The following is a 15206-nucleotide window of genomic DNA, read 5'->3' on the forward strand; positions in this document are numbered from 1 at the left end:
ACCCATTTTAGAGGTAGATCTAAGTGTGGGCCCGCATATGCACAGTACGAGTGGGCTGACTGATAGAAACCCCATAACAGTTAAGGGTTCCTGTATAAATATCGCTTGATCTAGACCGCTAAATTCCGTATTTTCTAATCTCAGCCGTCCAGATCCACAAGGGGTGGCAGCCCCTAGTTTGATTTCCACGTGGCACATTCTCAAGCACCAAATTGGTTGGATATTGAAATTGGCCACGTGGACGAATAAAATTCGAGAACTAGATGTACTGCTTTCTCTGCCACAAGCCTTCTATTAACAACGAGCCACACATTCTTGGAGAGACAAAGAAGAGAGAGTTGCTCATTCCCTATCAAGTGTCAACTCAATCTTTACTCGGGATTTAGGGATAGGGTTTCATTATCTGTTCTCATATTTTCTATTCTGAATTCTGGTTTCTCATTTCTTCAATCTCATGATTCCTCGTATTGATTAGGACTTCGGCTTGTGCTTTGGGATTTGGAGTTAGGGTTTTTAACTCGCCATTTGGGTTAGAGTTGGGCATCTCTTACAGCTCCGACTTACAGCTAAGTTTGGGGATTTTACAAATATCCAGCTTTTTTCTTATTTCTGTTAACGGAGTATCAAAGAGGAATTTGGGCCATAAAACAATAAACTGATCAAGTATTTGATAGCCAAGGTAGGATCAAAGAACTTTCTTGAGTTTGTTATATGCATACCATTTTATGCTTCCATATTGATGATTTTTTATGTATTCTATTATTGTTGATTAATTCATTATTCTCTTTTGAATGTCAAATATTAATTCATACTTTCATGCACCCAATTTTTGTTTATCTGGCAGCTTCCATGGATTATTGAAAATTTTTTTTTTTTTTTTTTTTTCTAATGAATGATTATTAAGTCATGCTATTACCCGTACTTGGCAGATGGTTTGAAAAGTTGGTTTCCTCAGCTAAGGAGCAATGGAGTTTTTGCTGTGTCTTCTCTATATATCTTGTCTTGATTGATTGAGATGGATGTTCAAATCTTTTAACCATTGTAAACAAAAGTGTTCACAATATAACACCAAAAAAGAGTAACCATAACAATTTCAAAAAATAAAATAAAAAAGGGTAACCATAAGTTCAATTTTTTGAAGGAATTTGGTGAAGATTTCAAATAATAGAGAAGACACGAAAGCAAGCAGCAAATTCATCTAGCTTAGGGTTGCGTACTCACATCACCTTCTTTTTGTATCAATACATTGTATGCCTTCTTTGGGGGTAGTACATGAGAGTTTATGTGTCATGTATTGATCTACGTCCTTTAGATATCCAAACTACTTCAACAAATAGTTTTTGTAGAATTTGTGAAGTTTGCATGTGTATAAAATGGAAAACTATACCATAATCTAATTGGGTTTGTTATACATTGCTCCAAAGTGTCATTCGCCACCGTTCTCAATGATGAATAATGGACATCAGCTGTGCTTGAGTTGAATGTCTTGATTAGCCCCACTAAGGTTAATCGTCGGAGTTCATCATCAGAATGGATGGTTGATACCAGTGGTTTAAAGCTCGGCCAAATCCAGAGTGGACTCGGCCGAGTTACTTGGACTCGGCTCTTTGCCTAGCAGAGTACTCGGGCTGCTTAAATTTTTTTTAAAAACAACATAAATCTGGAAGTGGAATCCATTAATAAATAACATATATGTAATTTGAATGCTTTACAATAATTTGAGATTTTCTTATCATATGCCTTATTTTTATAGTTTCCTCCTTTTCTGGATTTTTCTAAAATGTGTCCCACCATAAATTAGGTTTTTCTAAATCCATGTCTTATATATTTTTCTTTTACATTTTTTGAACTTTTTATGTTGGCTTTGGTTTTGTTTTCACTTTAAATATTTTATTTAATTTTTAAACCTTTTTTTTAAAATGTTTTAGGGCCTTTTGGGCTGTGTGCGCTACTAGGCCAAGTCCAATCAGGCTTGGCCGAGTTACTCTCGTCGGGCCAGGACTGAGTCCAATGCCTGAGGCACATTAAAAACCATTGGTTGATTACCCTTTCGGGTACCATATGCCATGCTTCATTGGATTACAGTATGCATTGCCAAAATCAAATATCAAAGCTATTGCCTGATCATTCTCTTGGGTGTTTTTTCACATAGGATTTCGACATGGACTGGAATCTCATCAACAATAGTGATGATCACATTGTTCCAGTGGATCGTCAAAAGGCATCAGAGATGATATGCAATGACCACAAAGTTCCATCACCTGATGCTTGGCTCCAACAGGGAGTGAACAAACGAATAAAACGGTGTTCATCAAATTGGATATCTACCTCATTCTCGGAACCTTGGGGAAGTGAAAATAAAACACCAAATCTTGATATGGAAAGCCTTTACTCCGAACTTTACGGTGAATCTATTTCAAATCAAGAGGGGAGTTCACACACTGAAGATGAATCACTGTTATCATATTTGGATGATGAAGACTTCTCGAAGACCTCACAGCTTAAGCTCAATGAGGACCCTCCCATTCATGGAATTTATGGGAATCTCTCTTGGGTAAATTATAAGGTAGGCAAGTTCGGTGATTTACCTGAGAATGAATTGTCAGATGAAGGGTCAGATTATCAGTTGGAGAACCAATGGGAGGATGATCAGCCCCCAAGAAGAATGCCCCAGATTGGCAGTAGTTCTTTCATGTATGAAATTAAAATTGGTCCAATGAATTTGGGTTTTTTACTTACCCAAAAATTAAACTTGTTTTTTGGTCTATAGGCTGAATAATTACTCAAAATACATTGGCATGAATATAACCCATCATTTGGGTGTATTAGCTGTTTTCTCCTTCAATGAAGCTTTTGATAAAGTATTACTATAATCCAAAGGACCATGAAAACAATTGTTAAATGAGGTCATCATCATCTGAAGAAATGGTGGATGGTTATATAGAGAGAGTGGGACCGGCATTGCAATCCTGTACTGTTATAGTAGGTTGCACTCTCTCCAATCAGCACCCATCATTTCAATGAGTGTTGATGACCACGATGGACTGTAGGTTTCCATATTTCATTGTATTTTGTTGTATTTCATCTGAATTCTTTGTGTTTCTTATCTTTTAAGTATTTTCAATGTGCAGAAACCCATCGTTGGAAGTGGATTTACCAGGTATCGAAACGTTTTTGCAATCACCAGAGCAATTAAATGGCCCGGAATGCAGCTTAAGGGCATATGAGAAACTTTTGGAAGAGATGTTTATCGATCCGTTAAGCTTTGTGAAGGAATCATCTTCAACTGATATCTCAAATCATCTGAAAACTAGTGATGCTCCTTCGGCAGCAGATCTTAGATCAAGTGATTGGGAAGAAGATTCAAAACAAGAAGCTTGCTCTCATGGTCTAGCAGGTTGTTATGAGAGGGAGGAAGGTCCCTTAATTGTGAAGGTGTGTTTCGTTTTCTTTTGGTTAGTCAATTCATCTTAAGATTTCTCAAGTTGCTATAAGTAAAAGTAATGTTAGTTGCTCCTCTCAGGAATCTTATATTGGTACCCTGAGCATCTTACAAAGAAATGACCTTAATTCTCTCAACCAATGTCAAAATCATTGAATTTGTTTGACATATGCAAAGCTCTGATTTTTATGTCCATAGATAACTCACCCCGTGTTGCTACTGGCTTGCTTGTGAAAACACTTAGCAGTTGGAAGTGTGCAAAGTGACTCATGGCCCTTGATTGTAACCATATGCATTCACAGATGAATGCATGAAGTTGGAGATTGGAATAATACCGCAGAAGAAAAACTAACAAATAATCTAAATGACGTAACTTCTATCCATAAAATTTGTTGAAGTTCTAATAGTTGTTGAGAACAGTTAAGATGTCAGAAAGAAATTGTCTGTCTATACTATGATGATCTCTTTAGATGTTTCCTTTTTGAAAGTTGATGATCTTTAGGTGTTTCTATGGTTGAACGTGAAATTTCAATGGCCAAGATGAGTATCTTAAAGGACATTTTTACTGCTACTTGCCATTTGGTTAATGATGTTTTCTGCTCTTTATTTCTGGGATAGCTCAAGCTCCAATGGCAAGATTATTATGTATTCATTATTACAAGAACACAGACATGGGTACCGGTGTCTAATATTAACACCCATATTGGAAATGCCACCTACAGGATTAACCATTTAGACTATCCATACACCTTTAAGAGAAGCAGGGATGGTGGATCTTAATACGTTATTAGTGACATTGAAAAAAAGGGTTATGTAAGTATTTTTGAGTTTCTCAAATTGGACATGTATTGTGTCCTTGGCGTATATATGCATGTATCAAGAACTATGAACATGTGTGTCCATGTGGAAAAATCCACGTGGATATGACATTGATGGTTACAAGTCCTGCAGATCTGTAAAGCAGCAAACTGCTTTTTACTCCAATTACATGAGATTCTTATTCATAATGGTTAACAAAGAAAATTACTTCTCAGCATATCAATTGCTCTTTTACACTGAATTTCTGAACAACTGACCAAATGGTAAATGGATTCTTTCAAGAGAAATTAATTGAAAAAGATTAACAGTTTTTCTCTAGAAATAGTGCTTGGAAATTTCTCAGATTTAGAGGCAGTATACTAGAGTGACCATGTGATATATCTTTGGGCTTTTTCTTAACTATCGCTGAGTTCATATGGATATAAGGAAAGCAAATGTGTTAATGCGACTTACTTTCAGGGACCAGTTTTCACGTCAGTGACCCATACTGGTATGAATGAATTTCACATGGAACAACCAAAGTTGGAAGAAGAAGAAAGCTCGGCAGAATTGGTGCTGCAGGAGCTTGAAGCTGTAATTACACAGGTAGAATTAACAAACTGTTATCAGTCTTCTTATCCTAAATAAAAACTGAAGGTTTAAATGTCCTTGCTCTTGGCAAATATCCAAATAAAGCTAACCAAAATTGTTTGGCAGTTAAACCCTAATGCTAGGATCTTTTTCCGGGATGCCTTGTATCGCATGGTTGCAATTTCAAAGCAACAGATATCTAGAAAAGAAGGCACAAATACTAAACCAATCATGGATAGGTCGTGCCCTTCTTTGACATGCACTGGGAGTTCAAGGTATGGGATTTTCCTTGTATATGAATTCGTCCATTTTTACATAGTATTTGTTGGGAAAGCATGCAATGATCCATGTGGACTATAGAAACCAGTTGGGTGATCACCATTCGATGAAATGGACAGCATCGGAGAGAGTGGAAGAGGGAGTGGGGAGGGACTCACTATCAAGGTTTTTTTTTTTTTTTGGAAATGTTCGTCCGGCTATTGGACGGTGATCACTCCTTTGACAATGGTTTCCAATAGTCCCTTTGTTTATTGTAGACATTCCCTTGCTTGTTTATTATATTAAGCGGAAGATTCATTGTTTAGTCACTGCTGCATGAACAACAAAGGAGTTATCTATCCACTCTTAATTTTCTGATCTCAATGTTCATTCTTCAATAAAACTACTAAAGTTAGTTATGTTTCCTGGTATCTTTACAACATGAAGAAGATGGTCCTAGTTTCTTTCCTAATTATTTGAGGATTTGGATTGTCAAAATTGAGGTTAAAGTTACTTGAATCATTTATGATATTCCACAGAAAATGAAAGTCAACAGTAGAAAATACGATTTGTTTTTTCTCATTACGATGAAAAGTAGTTGAAGCATTATTATATATTGTCCACACAGCCTTTAAAGATGGATATATCTGTTCATGTTTTAATACGACGCAACAATGAGTCTATCATAGAGTTCCCCTGTATATGGTTATCGCTCTTGTGCCTGTCTCAGCACTTGATCTAATTTTCTGCTCATGAGGTTCCAAGTATCAAGTATGAACATCCATAGAACTGTTGTGTTAAGTCTTGCAACTACTATCATGAAATTCTTTTTTCTTAACCAACCAATCTATTATAGAATTTACAACTCAAGACAAGTGGAAATTTTAGAAAATAAAAAACAGTTAATAAAAGCCAAATATTCTATATTTGTCAAAAAAGAAAAGCAAAATATTCTACATGACTGTTTGATCCCGAATATTTCAATGTCTTTATGGTAAACTGCATTACGATAAGATGGACTAAGGAAAACCATACTCCATTGATACATCACGATCCTAATGAAGTGAGGGATGGTGATTTGAAGAGAATGGGAGCTACTAAGGTATCATATATATTATGGTGGGTCACACTATCCATCACTGTCCATCATTTCAATGAATGGTGATGATTGAATGGATTATGGTTTTCTATAGTAGATTGGATTATAGAAAATTCCCCTTATTTTCATCCACTATCGGTCTAGATTTTTGGTCGAATGCATTATGGTTTTCCATACTACATTGGATTACAATATCATCATCATCATCATCAAACATTTTCCCAACTAATTGGGGTCGGCTACACGAATCTTGGTCTGCCATTCTACTCTATTAAGGGACATACCCTCAATGCGGCCTTAAGTCCTTATATCTTTTCCTACTATTTCTATCCATGTTTTTTTATGCCTACCCCTTATCTTTTTTAAACTTCTCCTGGAACTAAATTAGACCTCCTAATAAGTGTTGTACTGGGTATGCACCACACATGGCAAGCCCACCGAAGTCTACTTTCTCTTATCTTATCGCCTATTAGTGCCACACCTAAATTCTCTCAAATATCTTCACTTCGAATCTTATACCCTCTTGTCTTGCCACTCATCCATCTCAACTGCACTCATTCTATGAGTATATCTTTTTTTTTGGGAAGTTGTTAACTATTATTGGGTATGTTGTTTATTGACTGCCCAACATTCTGCCCCATAAAGTTAGTTTCACTGTTTTCCTATAGAGCTTGTCCTTCAGCTTCATTGGTATGAGGTGATCACATAATACTCCGATTGCACATCTCCACTTCGTCCACGCAGTTCTAATTCTATGTGTGACATCTTCTTCAATCTCTACATTGGATTACAATATAGTTTCCCCAATTTTAAATGCATAATTGTTATGTGATTTTTGTCTCACTATTCGAATCATGGAAGTGTCTTGTTATTCAAATCGTGGAAGTAATTGTTGGGGCAATGGTTGGTGCGTGGAATCATTTGCTTGAATACCTACTGTTGAGGAAAGAGAAACTTACCCTGAACTTCATCTGAAGTGATTCATTATCAAGATGATCTTGATATCTTTATGATTCGTTTGACAGTTTCATGCTCTTAAAATGCTTATGTTATTGGCAGTTTCTAATTCTTAAATGCATTTAGAGAAGTAACTTTAGTCCAGAATGCTGACATTAAATAGTGAAGACTTATAAAAAATGAGGGATCCTATCTGCAGGAATGGAACATCAAGATGGATGGAATCTCAAACAAATCGGTTTGATCGCTTTATTGCAAACTTGCTATTCAACAGTCGAAACTGAATATTTACAGAAGCTTCATTTACATCAAACTATCATTGTGAAGAGAGCCTCATAGCCACCTTGATAATGTAAGTACTACTTCCAACCATGTTATACTGATGGTGATGAATATCATGTTTGTTCCCTTATGCATAATAAAATAGCGCCTTGCTTTTTCCTTTAAAAATTTGTCAAAAATATAACTTGGTTGTTCTCAAATGTGGATGCTTTCTGTAATATATTTAGAATTTATCCCTCTATTTTTCTGTTATTCCCTACATATAATCTGGAAATAGATTTACATAAAACATAGAATTTATATTTAGTAAATCTGTAAAAAAATGCAAGTTGTTCACTGTATGCTTGGAGAGTTTCAGGATGTTAATTCATTTCTCCCCTATTGCTTACTATTCTTCTAGAATACTCGAGATATTAGTGAGAATTTTCTAAAGTAGTCAACATTTTGGAAAAGAGACTGTATATCATACTCTGTACGAGTATAGGGTATTTGGTACTCACACCCGGTAGCTGCAGTCATACCCTGCAGGTTGAGTTAATTGTTCCTGTCTGAAATGGGGCCAGGGGTGAACCACCAATCTATGTTCGTCTGTGGATAAATATGAATGGTGGGTGTTGGCTCTGAGTACCGAACTTTATACTCATATTGAGTATAGAATTATCTTCCCTTTGGAAAATCAACATAGTAAATACCTGCTTAGAAAATTCTCAAGATCAATGTTTTAATGATCTTGCTGTATGAAGATTTAGAGGATTAATGCTTCAATGCCAATTTGAGGGATACGAACTTTGATCTTTACAAGTAGGGAAGAAACATAATCATTAGCTTATACTAATACTTTCTTGCCAACAAGATAACCATACCCTAAATGCTTCAATATCAATTGAATATTAAGATTCACCTGAATGGGAGCTTGGGTCATGATTCTTATTTCTCTACAGATCACTCTGAGGCTATTCAACATCCTAGACTCTGCAAAGACTGTTTGACTGTACGCAGCACTTGCATGTCGCGAGTAAGCTAATTCGTTAATGACAGTGTAGAATGCTCACATTAAAAACGACTCGACCGTTGGTTGTCACATCATTTATTTGTGTATATTTGTTAAGGATTTGTGAGCGGCATGGACAATCTGCTACGGTCGGTACATAGTAATGTTCAAATGTTTAGACCGTTTGTACAGCTTAAGAACTTCACAAAGAAGGCGAGTTTTCCATGGATGGGGAGAAACAGTTATTTCTTGTTGCATGGTCCCAGATACTTTGGCAGCACTTTTTTAATTAGCGGGGTTGCAAAAGGCAGGCTCCCATGAATTGTGGGTCAAGTTGGGCCCTTTTTCACTCCTAAATGAGTGGAGGAAAAGGCTCCCATGAATTGTGGATCAGACCAAGTTGGGCCTTTTTTCACTCATAAATGAGTGGAGGAAAACAACTGCCTATTCCCAATTTTGGTCCCTTCAAGCGTGGGCCTTGATTTTGTATTTGTCTATCTTTTTGGGTTCCAAAATTTTGGATAAAAAATTACACCTTATTATATTTTGTCATTTCAGAAATTTTTTTTTGAGAATGTTTGTTTAATTATGTTGGGAAGGGGTAAAGATGAAAATGATGGATGAACTAGTATCATTTGTTCCAATATTGTCCTTGAATTCATTTTTTGATGTCCTGTGTTTATTGTCAGTGTACCAGGACTCAGCCGGCCCCCCCTACTAGTATGTACAACTTGGGGTTACATAAATAAAAAATAAAAAATAAATAAAAAAAAAGTAAAAGAAATTGTAAAAACCTCTCTCTAACAGCTCCTCTCTCTCTATCTAATTTCCAACATAAAACCCCTACTTCTATAGCACCAAATTTCATTTTCAATTTTTGCACAACTCTTACCAAGCACTTCACCTCTTCCAATTGTTGCATGCTATACAGCCTCCATGGATCGACTAGAGAGAGAGAGGGCCTGCGTGGCCCAAAGGAGGGAGGGGGAGAGAGAGAAATGTGTGAGGCAGGGGTGTGGGGCTTTGTGGCCCCAGGGGACGGGGTGTGGGGCTCGTGGCCAAAACTCCGGTTGCCCTTGTATCTTTCATCTTTAGGATTTTTAAATTTTTATTTTTATTTTTTAAACGTGTTCGACTCGGGCGAGTTACTTAAACTCGCAGAGTAACTTGGCTTGCGCAAGGCTGTGTCCTTGGCTTGGGGTGAGCTTCGAAACAATGGTTATTATGATGAGATGATGTCCATTTTGTATTTTTAGTATTAGAAAGTTGTTGGAACTCAGAGCATTACAAGTGCCAGTCGTTTCGAAAAAAAGGGTTGGGTCATGGAGATAGCATCCCACATCGTAGTCATTAAGTTGTAGTTTCTATTCTCACTACTAACACCACCTTACAAATGCCTTCAAAATACTTACTCAATCTATTTGAAAAAAAACAGGTAGTACCTGTCCTCCAACATAATTACCCTAAAGAGAAATCCATTCCCACCATTAACACCACCCCACCCCACAAATGCTTTCAAAATGCTAACTCAATCTACTTGAAAAAAAACAGGTTGGGCCTGTCCTCCAACATAATTACCCTAAATAGAAAAAAATCGTTGTTTTTTTTTGTCAGTTTCCTTATCCAAATGCCAAAGCCACCATGATGTTATTATGTTGTAATGATTTACTAGACATCCATATATAAAGCCTATCAACGACCATTGTTTCTTTACTTGGTGGACCCAACCCTAGACTGAGTAGGGTAACTCAGCTGGGTTCGAGTAGACTTGGGGAGCAACATACAACATATATATGGTTAAATAGCTAAAAATATTAAAAAAATTAAAAATAAGGAAAAATTAAATGAGTAATAGAGCTCATTACAATTCTATGAAAGTCTAGCAAAAATATATAAACGATGGATTGTTGAAGATTTTGATTTATACCTTGAAATATTCAAATAAAAAAATAAAAAATAAAAATTGGAGCATTTTGAGAGAAAACTTGCCAAACCATCATTAAAACCTTATAGATGACAAAAAGTCTTTATAAATCACTTAATTAATATTTTTAACAAAAAATATGTATTTTTAATCATTTTCAATTGGGTAGAATGGCCCTAGTAATCAGCATTTAGAAAATTGAATTGACCAAGGTACTTGGACCTTTTTTTCGGTGAGTTGGTGGGGGAGAGGGCCCATACACTTGGAAGGAATTGAGTTTAGGACGTGGTGTTGCAAATCGTCAACCGCTAACTAATTAAGCCTGGGCTCCTTTCCTGGGTATTTGGACCTTGGCTAAGGTAAGTTGCTCATCTAAGTCCAAATAACTCAGAGGAGTTCATGTAATGTTAAAAAAAAAAAAAAAAAAAAGAAGTCCAAGTAATGTGAACGAGTTCATGTAATGTTAAAAAAAAAAAAAAAAGAGAAAATAAGCTTTTATATATAATAAGATACTCATTTTTATCACGAGTACTCAAGTATTTTATTGGTAAAAAGTTATGGGGTCTCAATAACAGGTTGGAGGTATCAAATCTTGCCCATTTCACATCATTTTGTGAACCCATTGTTCAAACTTCGGACTTCAGATTGATGGTGCGTATTTTTTTAATAACAAAAAGAATCCCCCTTAATCATTCGACTAAATCATAATGGTACTTATTTTTCAATAATACCTCTTAATTGCACCCCTCGTTCAAACCTCAGTTTAATGTTGCGTATTTTTCTTAATAAAAAGGAATCTCTATTAATTATTTAATTAAATCTTAATGGTGTTCCTTATTTTTTAATAAAAAAGGAACCCCTCTTGATGGAACCCCGTGTTCAAACCTCAGCTCAATGGTGCGCATTTTTTTTAATTGAAAAACGGAACCCCTTTTAGTTGTTTACCACAATGGTTTTTATTTAAATTTAAAAAAAAGAAACCCCTTTTAATGATTAATTAAACCATCGAATTTTAAGAATTTTTTAATAAAATAAGTTAGGGAAGTTTATATTTTTTTAATAAAATAAGATATACCTATTTTTTAATAAAAAATGGGATCATGTATGGCAAGATTCGAAGGTGCATATTTTTTAATATATATATATATATATATATATAGATAAAAAAAACTCTCTTGTATAATTAAAACAGTGCTTATTTTTATATTTTAACAAAAAGGAGGCTTTCCATAAAATATGTGCTCTTCAGGCGTTTGTTGGACTTGTTAAATATGATTCTTATGAGTTAATTTGAGTGAAAAAAGACGTGTACCTCGCTTCTCTTTCATCACATTCCAACCCCTTCCCCCCATCTCTCCCTTTCAACCTTCCTTACATAGAGTAGGAAAAATCAAGCGGTTGAAATTCTTTGCATATGTTAAGGAGGCTAGTGACGTGTTTATACTAATATTGTTTGACTCGTTTTTTGCACGTATAAGAGAGGTACATACAGTTTCATTGAGGAGTATCAAACATTGTTGGAATTATTGAATGACACATATTTGACTTCAAATATGGATGATAGCTTTATTTGGGATCTTACCTCTTCGGGAGATTTTTCGGTTAAATAAACCTACAATCTATTATTTTCTTATCATTGGAAAGAGTTGGATGCTGGTTTATTCAAGATCAAGAACTTGCATGTGCTTTTATAGTGCAGTTATTCTTATGGATCTTGTGCCAAGATAAATTAACAATTGTTGACAACTTAAGAAGATGGGGTTTATTATTAGCAATGTATGCATTCTATGTAAAGACATTGATGAAACTTCACAGCACATTTTCCTCTCATGCCCTTTTGTTACATATCTTTGGGATTGAGCTCGACAGTGCTTCAATCTGTCATTACCTTTGCCCCATAATGTCATAACTCTTCTTGACTAATGGATCACACCCAATATTTCAAAGATGAGAACTATTCTTTGGAGATCTATTTGGGTTAGCCTTCTTTGGAGTGTGTGGAAGGAAAGAAATAGAAGAGTGTATAAGTACAGATCTGTCTACATTAAAACCGAATATTTTAGCAATGGTAGCTGATTGGTTCCTCACTCATAAGGATAGTGACTTTATTCTAAAAAGTCTTATCATTAGCAATCCCTTAGCAGTGACAATTATGGGTGTTACCACCAACACTCCTAACGAGGTTGTTTGGATACCATCACTAGTGAATTCCTTTGAACTTAATTTTGATGGAAGTTCACTTGGCAATCCAAGGCCAGCTGGCTATAGTGGTCTCATCATAAATAATTTAAGTCACATTATATTTCTTACTCGGGTCCTTGTGGTATCACAACAACAAATGAGAGATCCTTGTGGTATCATAACATCAAATAAGGCGGAAGCACAAGGTTTATTAGAAAGTTTGAAATTGCTATGCACTTTGGATGGGGGATAGGATTATCAAAGGAGACTCGGCAAATGTTATTACCTGGAGTAAGAAAAAGACCCATATTCTTTTAGAGATTAAGGACTATTTTTCATTAAATTTGTAATATTTTGTCAACCTCTATGGTAACGGTCCAACATTGTTATAGAGAGATGAATGAAGATATTGATGTTCTTGCCAAAGGAGGAGTTCATACTCCCTCTCTGTAGGTTACTTCATTTTTGTAATCATGTGTCTTTAGTTGAATATCTTGTATTTTACATTTAAATTAATGATAAGTCATACGTTACCATTCAAAAAAGAAAAAAAAAATCAGGCGGTTGAAATTCTAACCGACCGGTTATACCTACAGATCAGTTCCGATTTCGGCCGGTTTTGGTGAACAGACCAGGTATTTTAAAAATAATTCAAACAATTACATAAAATCTCAAAAAATAAGGGATTTTGTTTATAATGTATTTTTTTTTAAAAAAAAATCATCATTTTTGTAAAGATTGGAAATCGTTTTAGCCATTAATACTTATTTCTATATGCTCCCCATCTTTTTTTGGAAAATTTCAAAAATACCTTTGTGCACATATCGATTTTTTAAAGTCCATTCTTTCATTAATTTTCAACTTCATTTGGATATGCTTTGTTTAATCACGCTGTAAATATATTTGTAATATTTTATTAAATTTTTTTTATTTTTTAATACCTTTTTTACCACTCAGGACTTGCTTGATTAGGTCTGTTGAGCTGGCCGATTTATCAATTAGGCCGGTTGAACTACTTTCAGCCCCATGTCCAGTTAACCATTCTGGTTTGATTTCCTACACTACTTGAACCCCATCTCTCTCTCTCAACAATGGAAGTAGAGGCCCCCCCCCCCCCCCCCCGCCCGACCACCCATAATCCAATCCCCATCTCTCCCTCCCTCTCTCTCTCTCTCTCAAACCTCATGAGCCTCTCATCTCATGAACCACACAAATAGGTCAAATGTATCATCTCAATCTTCATTTGAATGGTGAAGTTATTAGAAAAAAAAAAGAAGAAAGAAATAAATATTAAAATAATTTAGACAATAGAAAAGGCATAGAAGCGGTTGAACGTCTTATTCTTTTAATTTGGAGGGAGTCCACAGGCTTTTTTTGGACCCGAGAGTTTACTTAATATTACAAATTAAGGGAAACTATCTTATTATCCCCTATTAAAGAGAGGGGGTTTTAATTTTGTCTTTTTCAGGCTTTGGTTCTACCTCCTGCCCAAATTCTTTGAAACTTAATTTTGATGGATACTTGCTGCTAATCATGTTTCGGCAATAATGTTTGATTAAAGATCATAAGAGAGGTGTGATTCTTATGTTCCATGGCCGTGTGGTATTGTGAGAGCTAATGACGTAGAGATGTATACTTTGATGCAGGATTGAAGATTTTTGTAATGTTGGGTTTGACCAATACCCTTTTGGTTGCCATCAAATGGTGTAATAGAGAGCATAAAGTTTTATGGAAACTTAGGATGGTATGGATGCAAATTATAAGCCTTTGTAATGAGCTAGATATTTTTTTCAAACATGTCTATAGAGAGGAGAATGGGGAAGTGGATAATTTCGCTAAGAAAAACAGGTAGCCCTATCAAATTAAGTAAAACTTTGTCTCAAAACTCATCGAAAATTGAAGTTCTAGCACAAAAAAACCTCCAAATCGATCATCTCAGCTTTGATCATTGAAGTTGATAAAAAAAAAGAAAAAAAGAATTTTAATCTCTTAAAATGGTGTATATTATAACAAATTATCTTGACTGTTCAGTTTGCCCTAATATAAGTGTTCACAGATCCGTAAGATCTATATCATTTTTTGAGCTTCCAATTTCATAGTCGGTGTTATAAATTAATGTTAGAGCCATTATTGAGATTTTTGATGCCCAAAGTGCTTTCCAGACAACGATTTGAGGTGAGGCATTACTTTGTTTTGATGAAACCTGGACCTTCCGTATTCTTTGGCTAAACAGGGGGTCTCTCTATTGTCCCTAGACTTAACGTATTTATTTTTCTTTATTGAGTTTTTCTCTATCCTAATGTAGTAATTTTCTGATATTAAGAACTGTTAATCTTCATCAGAAAAGAAAAGATATGGAAATGTTTAACCTACAATTGCTTTTACCTCATTGTCTTTAAAGTCATTCTTATTTGTAATATTTTATCTACCCTTTGTTAATCTCAAGGATAAAATACATGATACTTCAGTACGCATCAAATGAACAAAATTTTTTTCAATTGAGAGATAGATTGTATCTTTGTTCTTTGTTCTTGTTTATGTTATGAACCTATCTAGTATGCATTGAGCCCTTTTTTATCAAGCTATTTTTTGTTATCGGCCATAATTTATGCTTTGGACAGTGCGATATTTTTTCTCTAATTATAAAATTTAAAGCTTAAAAAATAGTGTAGATTGAATAGAT

At 35.2% G+C, this 15206-nt stretch overlaps 1 protein-coding gene across 3 annotated transcripts; it reads left to right on the forward strand.

Moving 5' to 3' along the window:
• The first annotated feature begins 325 nt into the window (after window positions 1-325).
• On the forward strand, window positions 326-9062 carry LOC18427163 (uncharacterized). 3 transcript variants are annotated; one of them, XM_011622456.3, is made up of 7 exons: window positions 326-679; window positions 2153-2694; window positions 3132-3435; window positions 4721-4846; window positions 4958-5106; window positions 7345-7497; window positions 8369-9062. In XM_011622456.3, the coding sequence occupies exons 2-6, from the start codon at window positions 2162-2164 to the stop codon at window positions 7427-7429; spliced, it is 1197 nt and encodes a 398-aa protein (XP_011620758.1). In that variant the 5' UTR covers window positions 326-679; window positions 2153-2161; the 3' UTR covers window positions 7430-7497; window positions 8369-9062. The 3 variants fall into 3 exon arrangements, with proteins under 3 accessions (XP_011620758.1, XP_088714386.1, XP_088714387.1); XM_088858260.1 differs by having other exon boundaries at window positions 8611-9062; XM_088858261.1 differs by having other exon boundaries at window positions 2153-2566.
• Window positions 9063-15206: the final 6144 nt, after the last annotated feature.

This window comes from Amborella trichopoda, chromosome 1 (assembly GCF_054954075.1).
Source record: "Amborella trichopoda isolate Santa Cruz 75 chromosome 1, AtrichopodaSantaCruz75HAP2 v2.0, whole genome shotgun sequence".
Classification (NCBI taxonomy): Eukaryota; Viridiplantae; Streptophyta; class Magnoliopsida; order Amborellales; family Amborellaceae; genus Amborella; species Amborella trichopoda.

Coding starts and splice junctions, on each gene's coding strand:
- LOC18427163 (XM_011622456.3), top strand. CDS start 2,162: ATGGACTGGAATCTCATCAACAATAGTGATGATCACATTGTTCCAGTG. Junction 3,436..4,720: donor AAGGTCCCTTAATTGTGAAG/GTGTGTTTCGTT, acceptor ACTTACTTTCAG/GGACCAGTTTTCACGTCAGT. Junction 5,107..7,344: donor ACATGCACTGGGAGTTCAAG/GTATGGGATTTT, acceptor TCCTATCTGCAG/GAATGGAACATCAAGATGGA.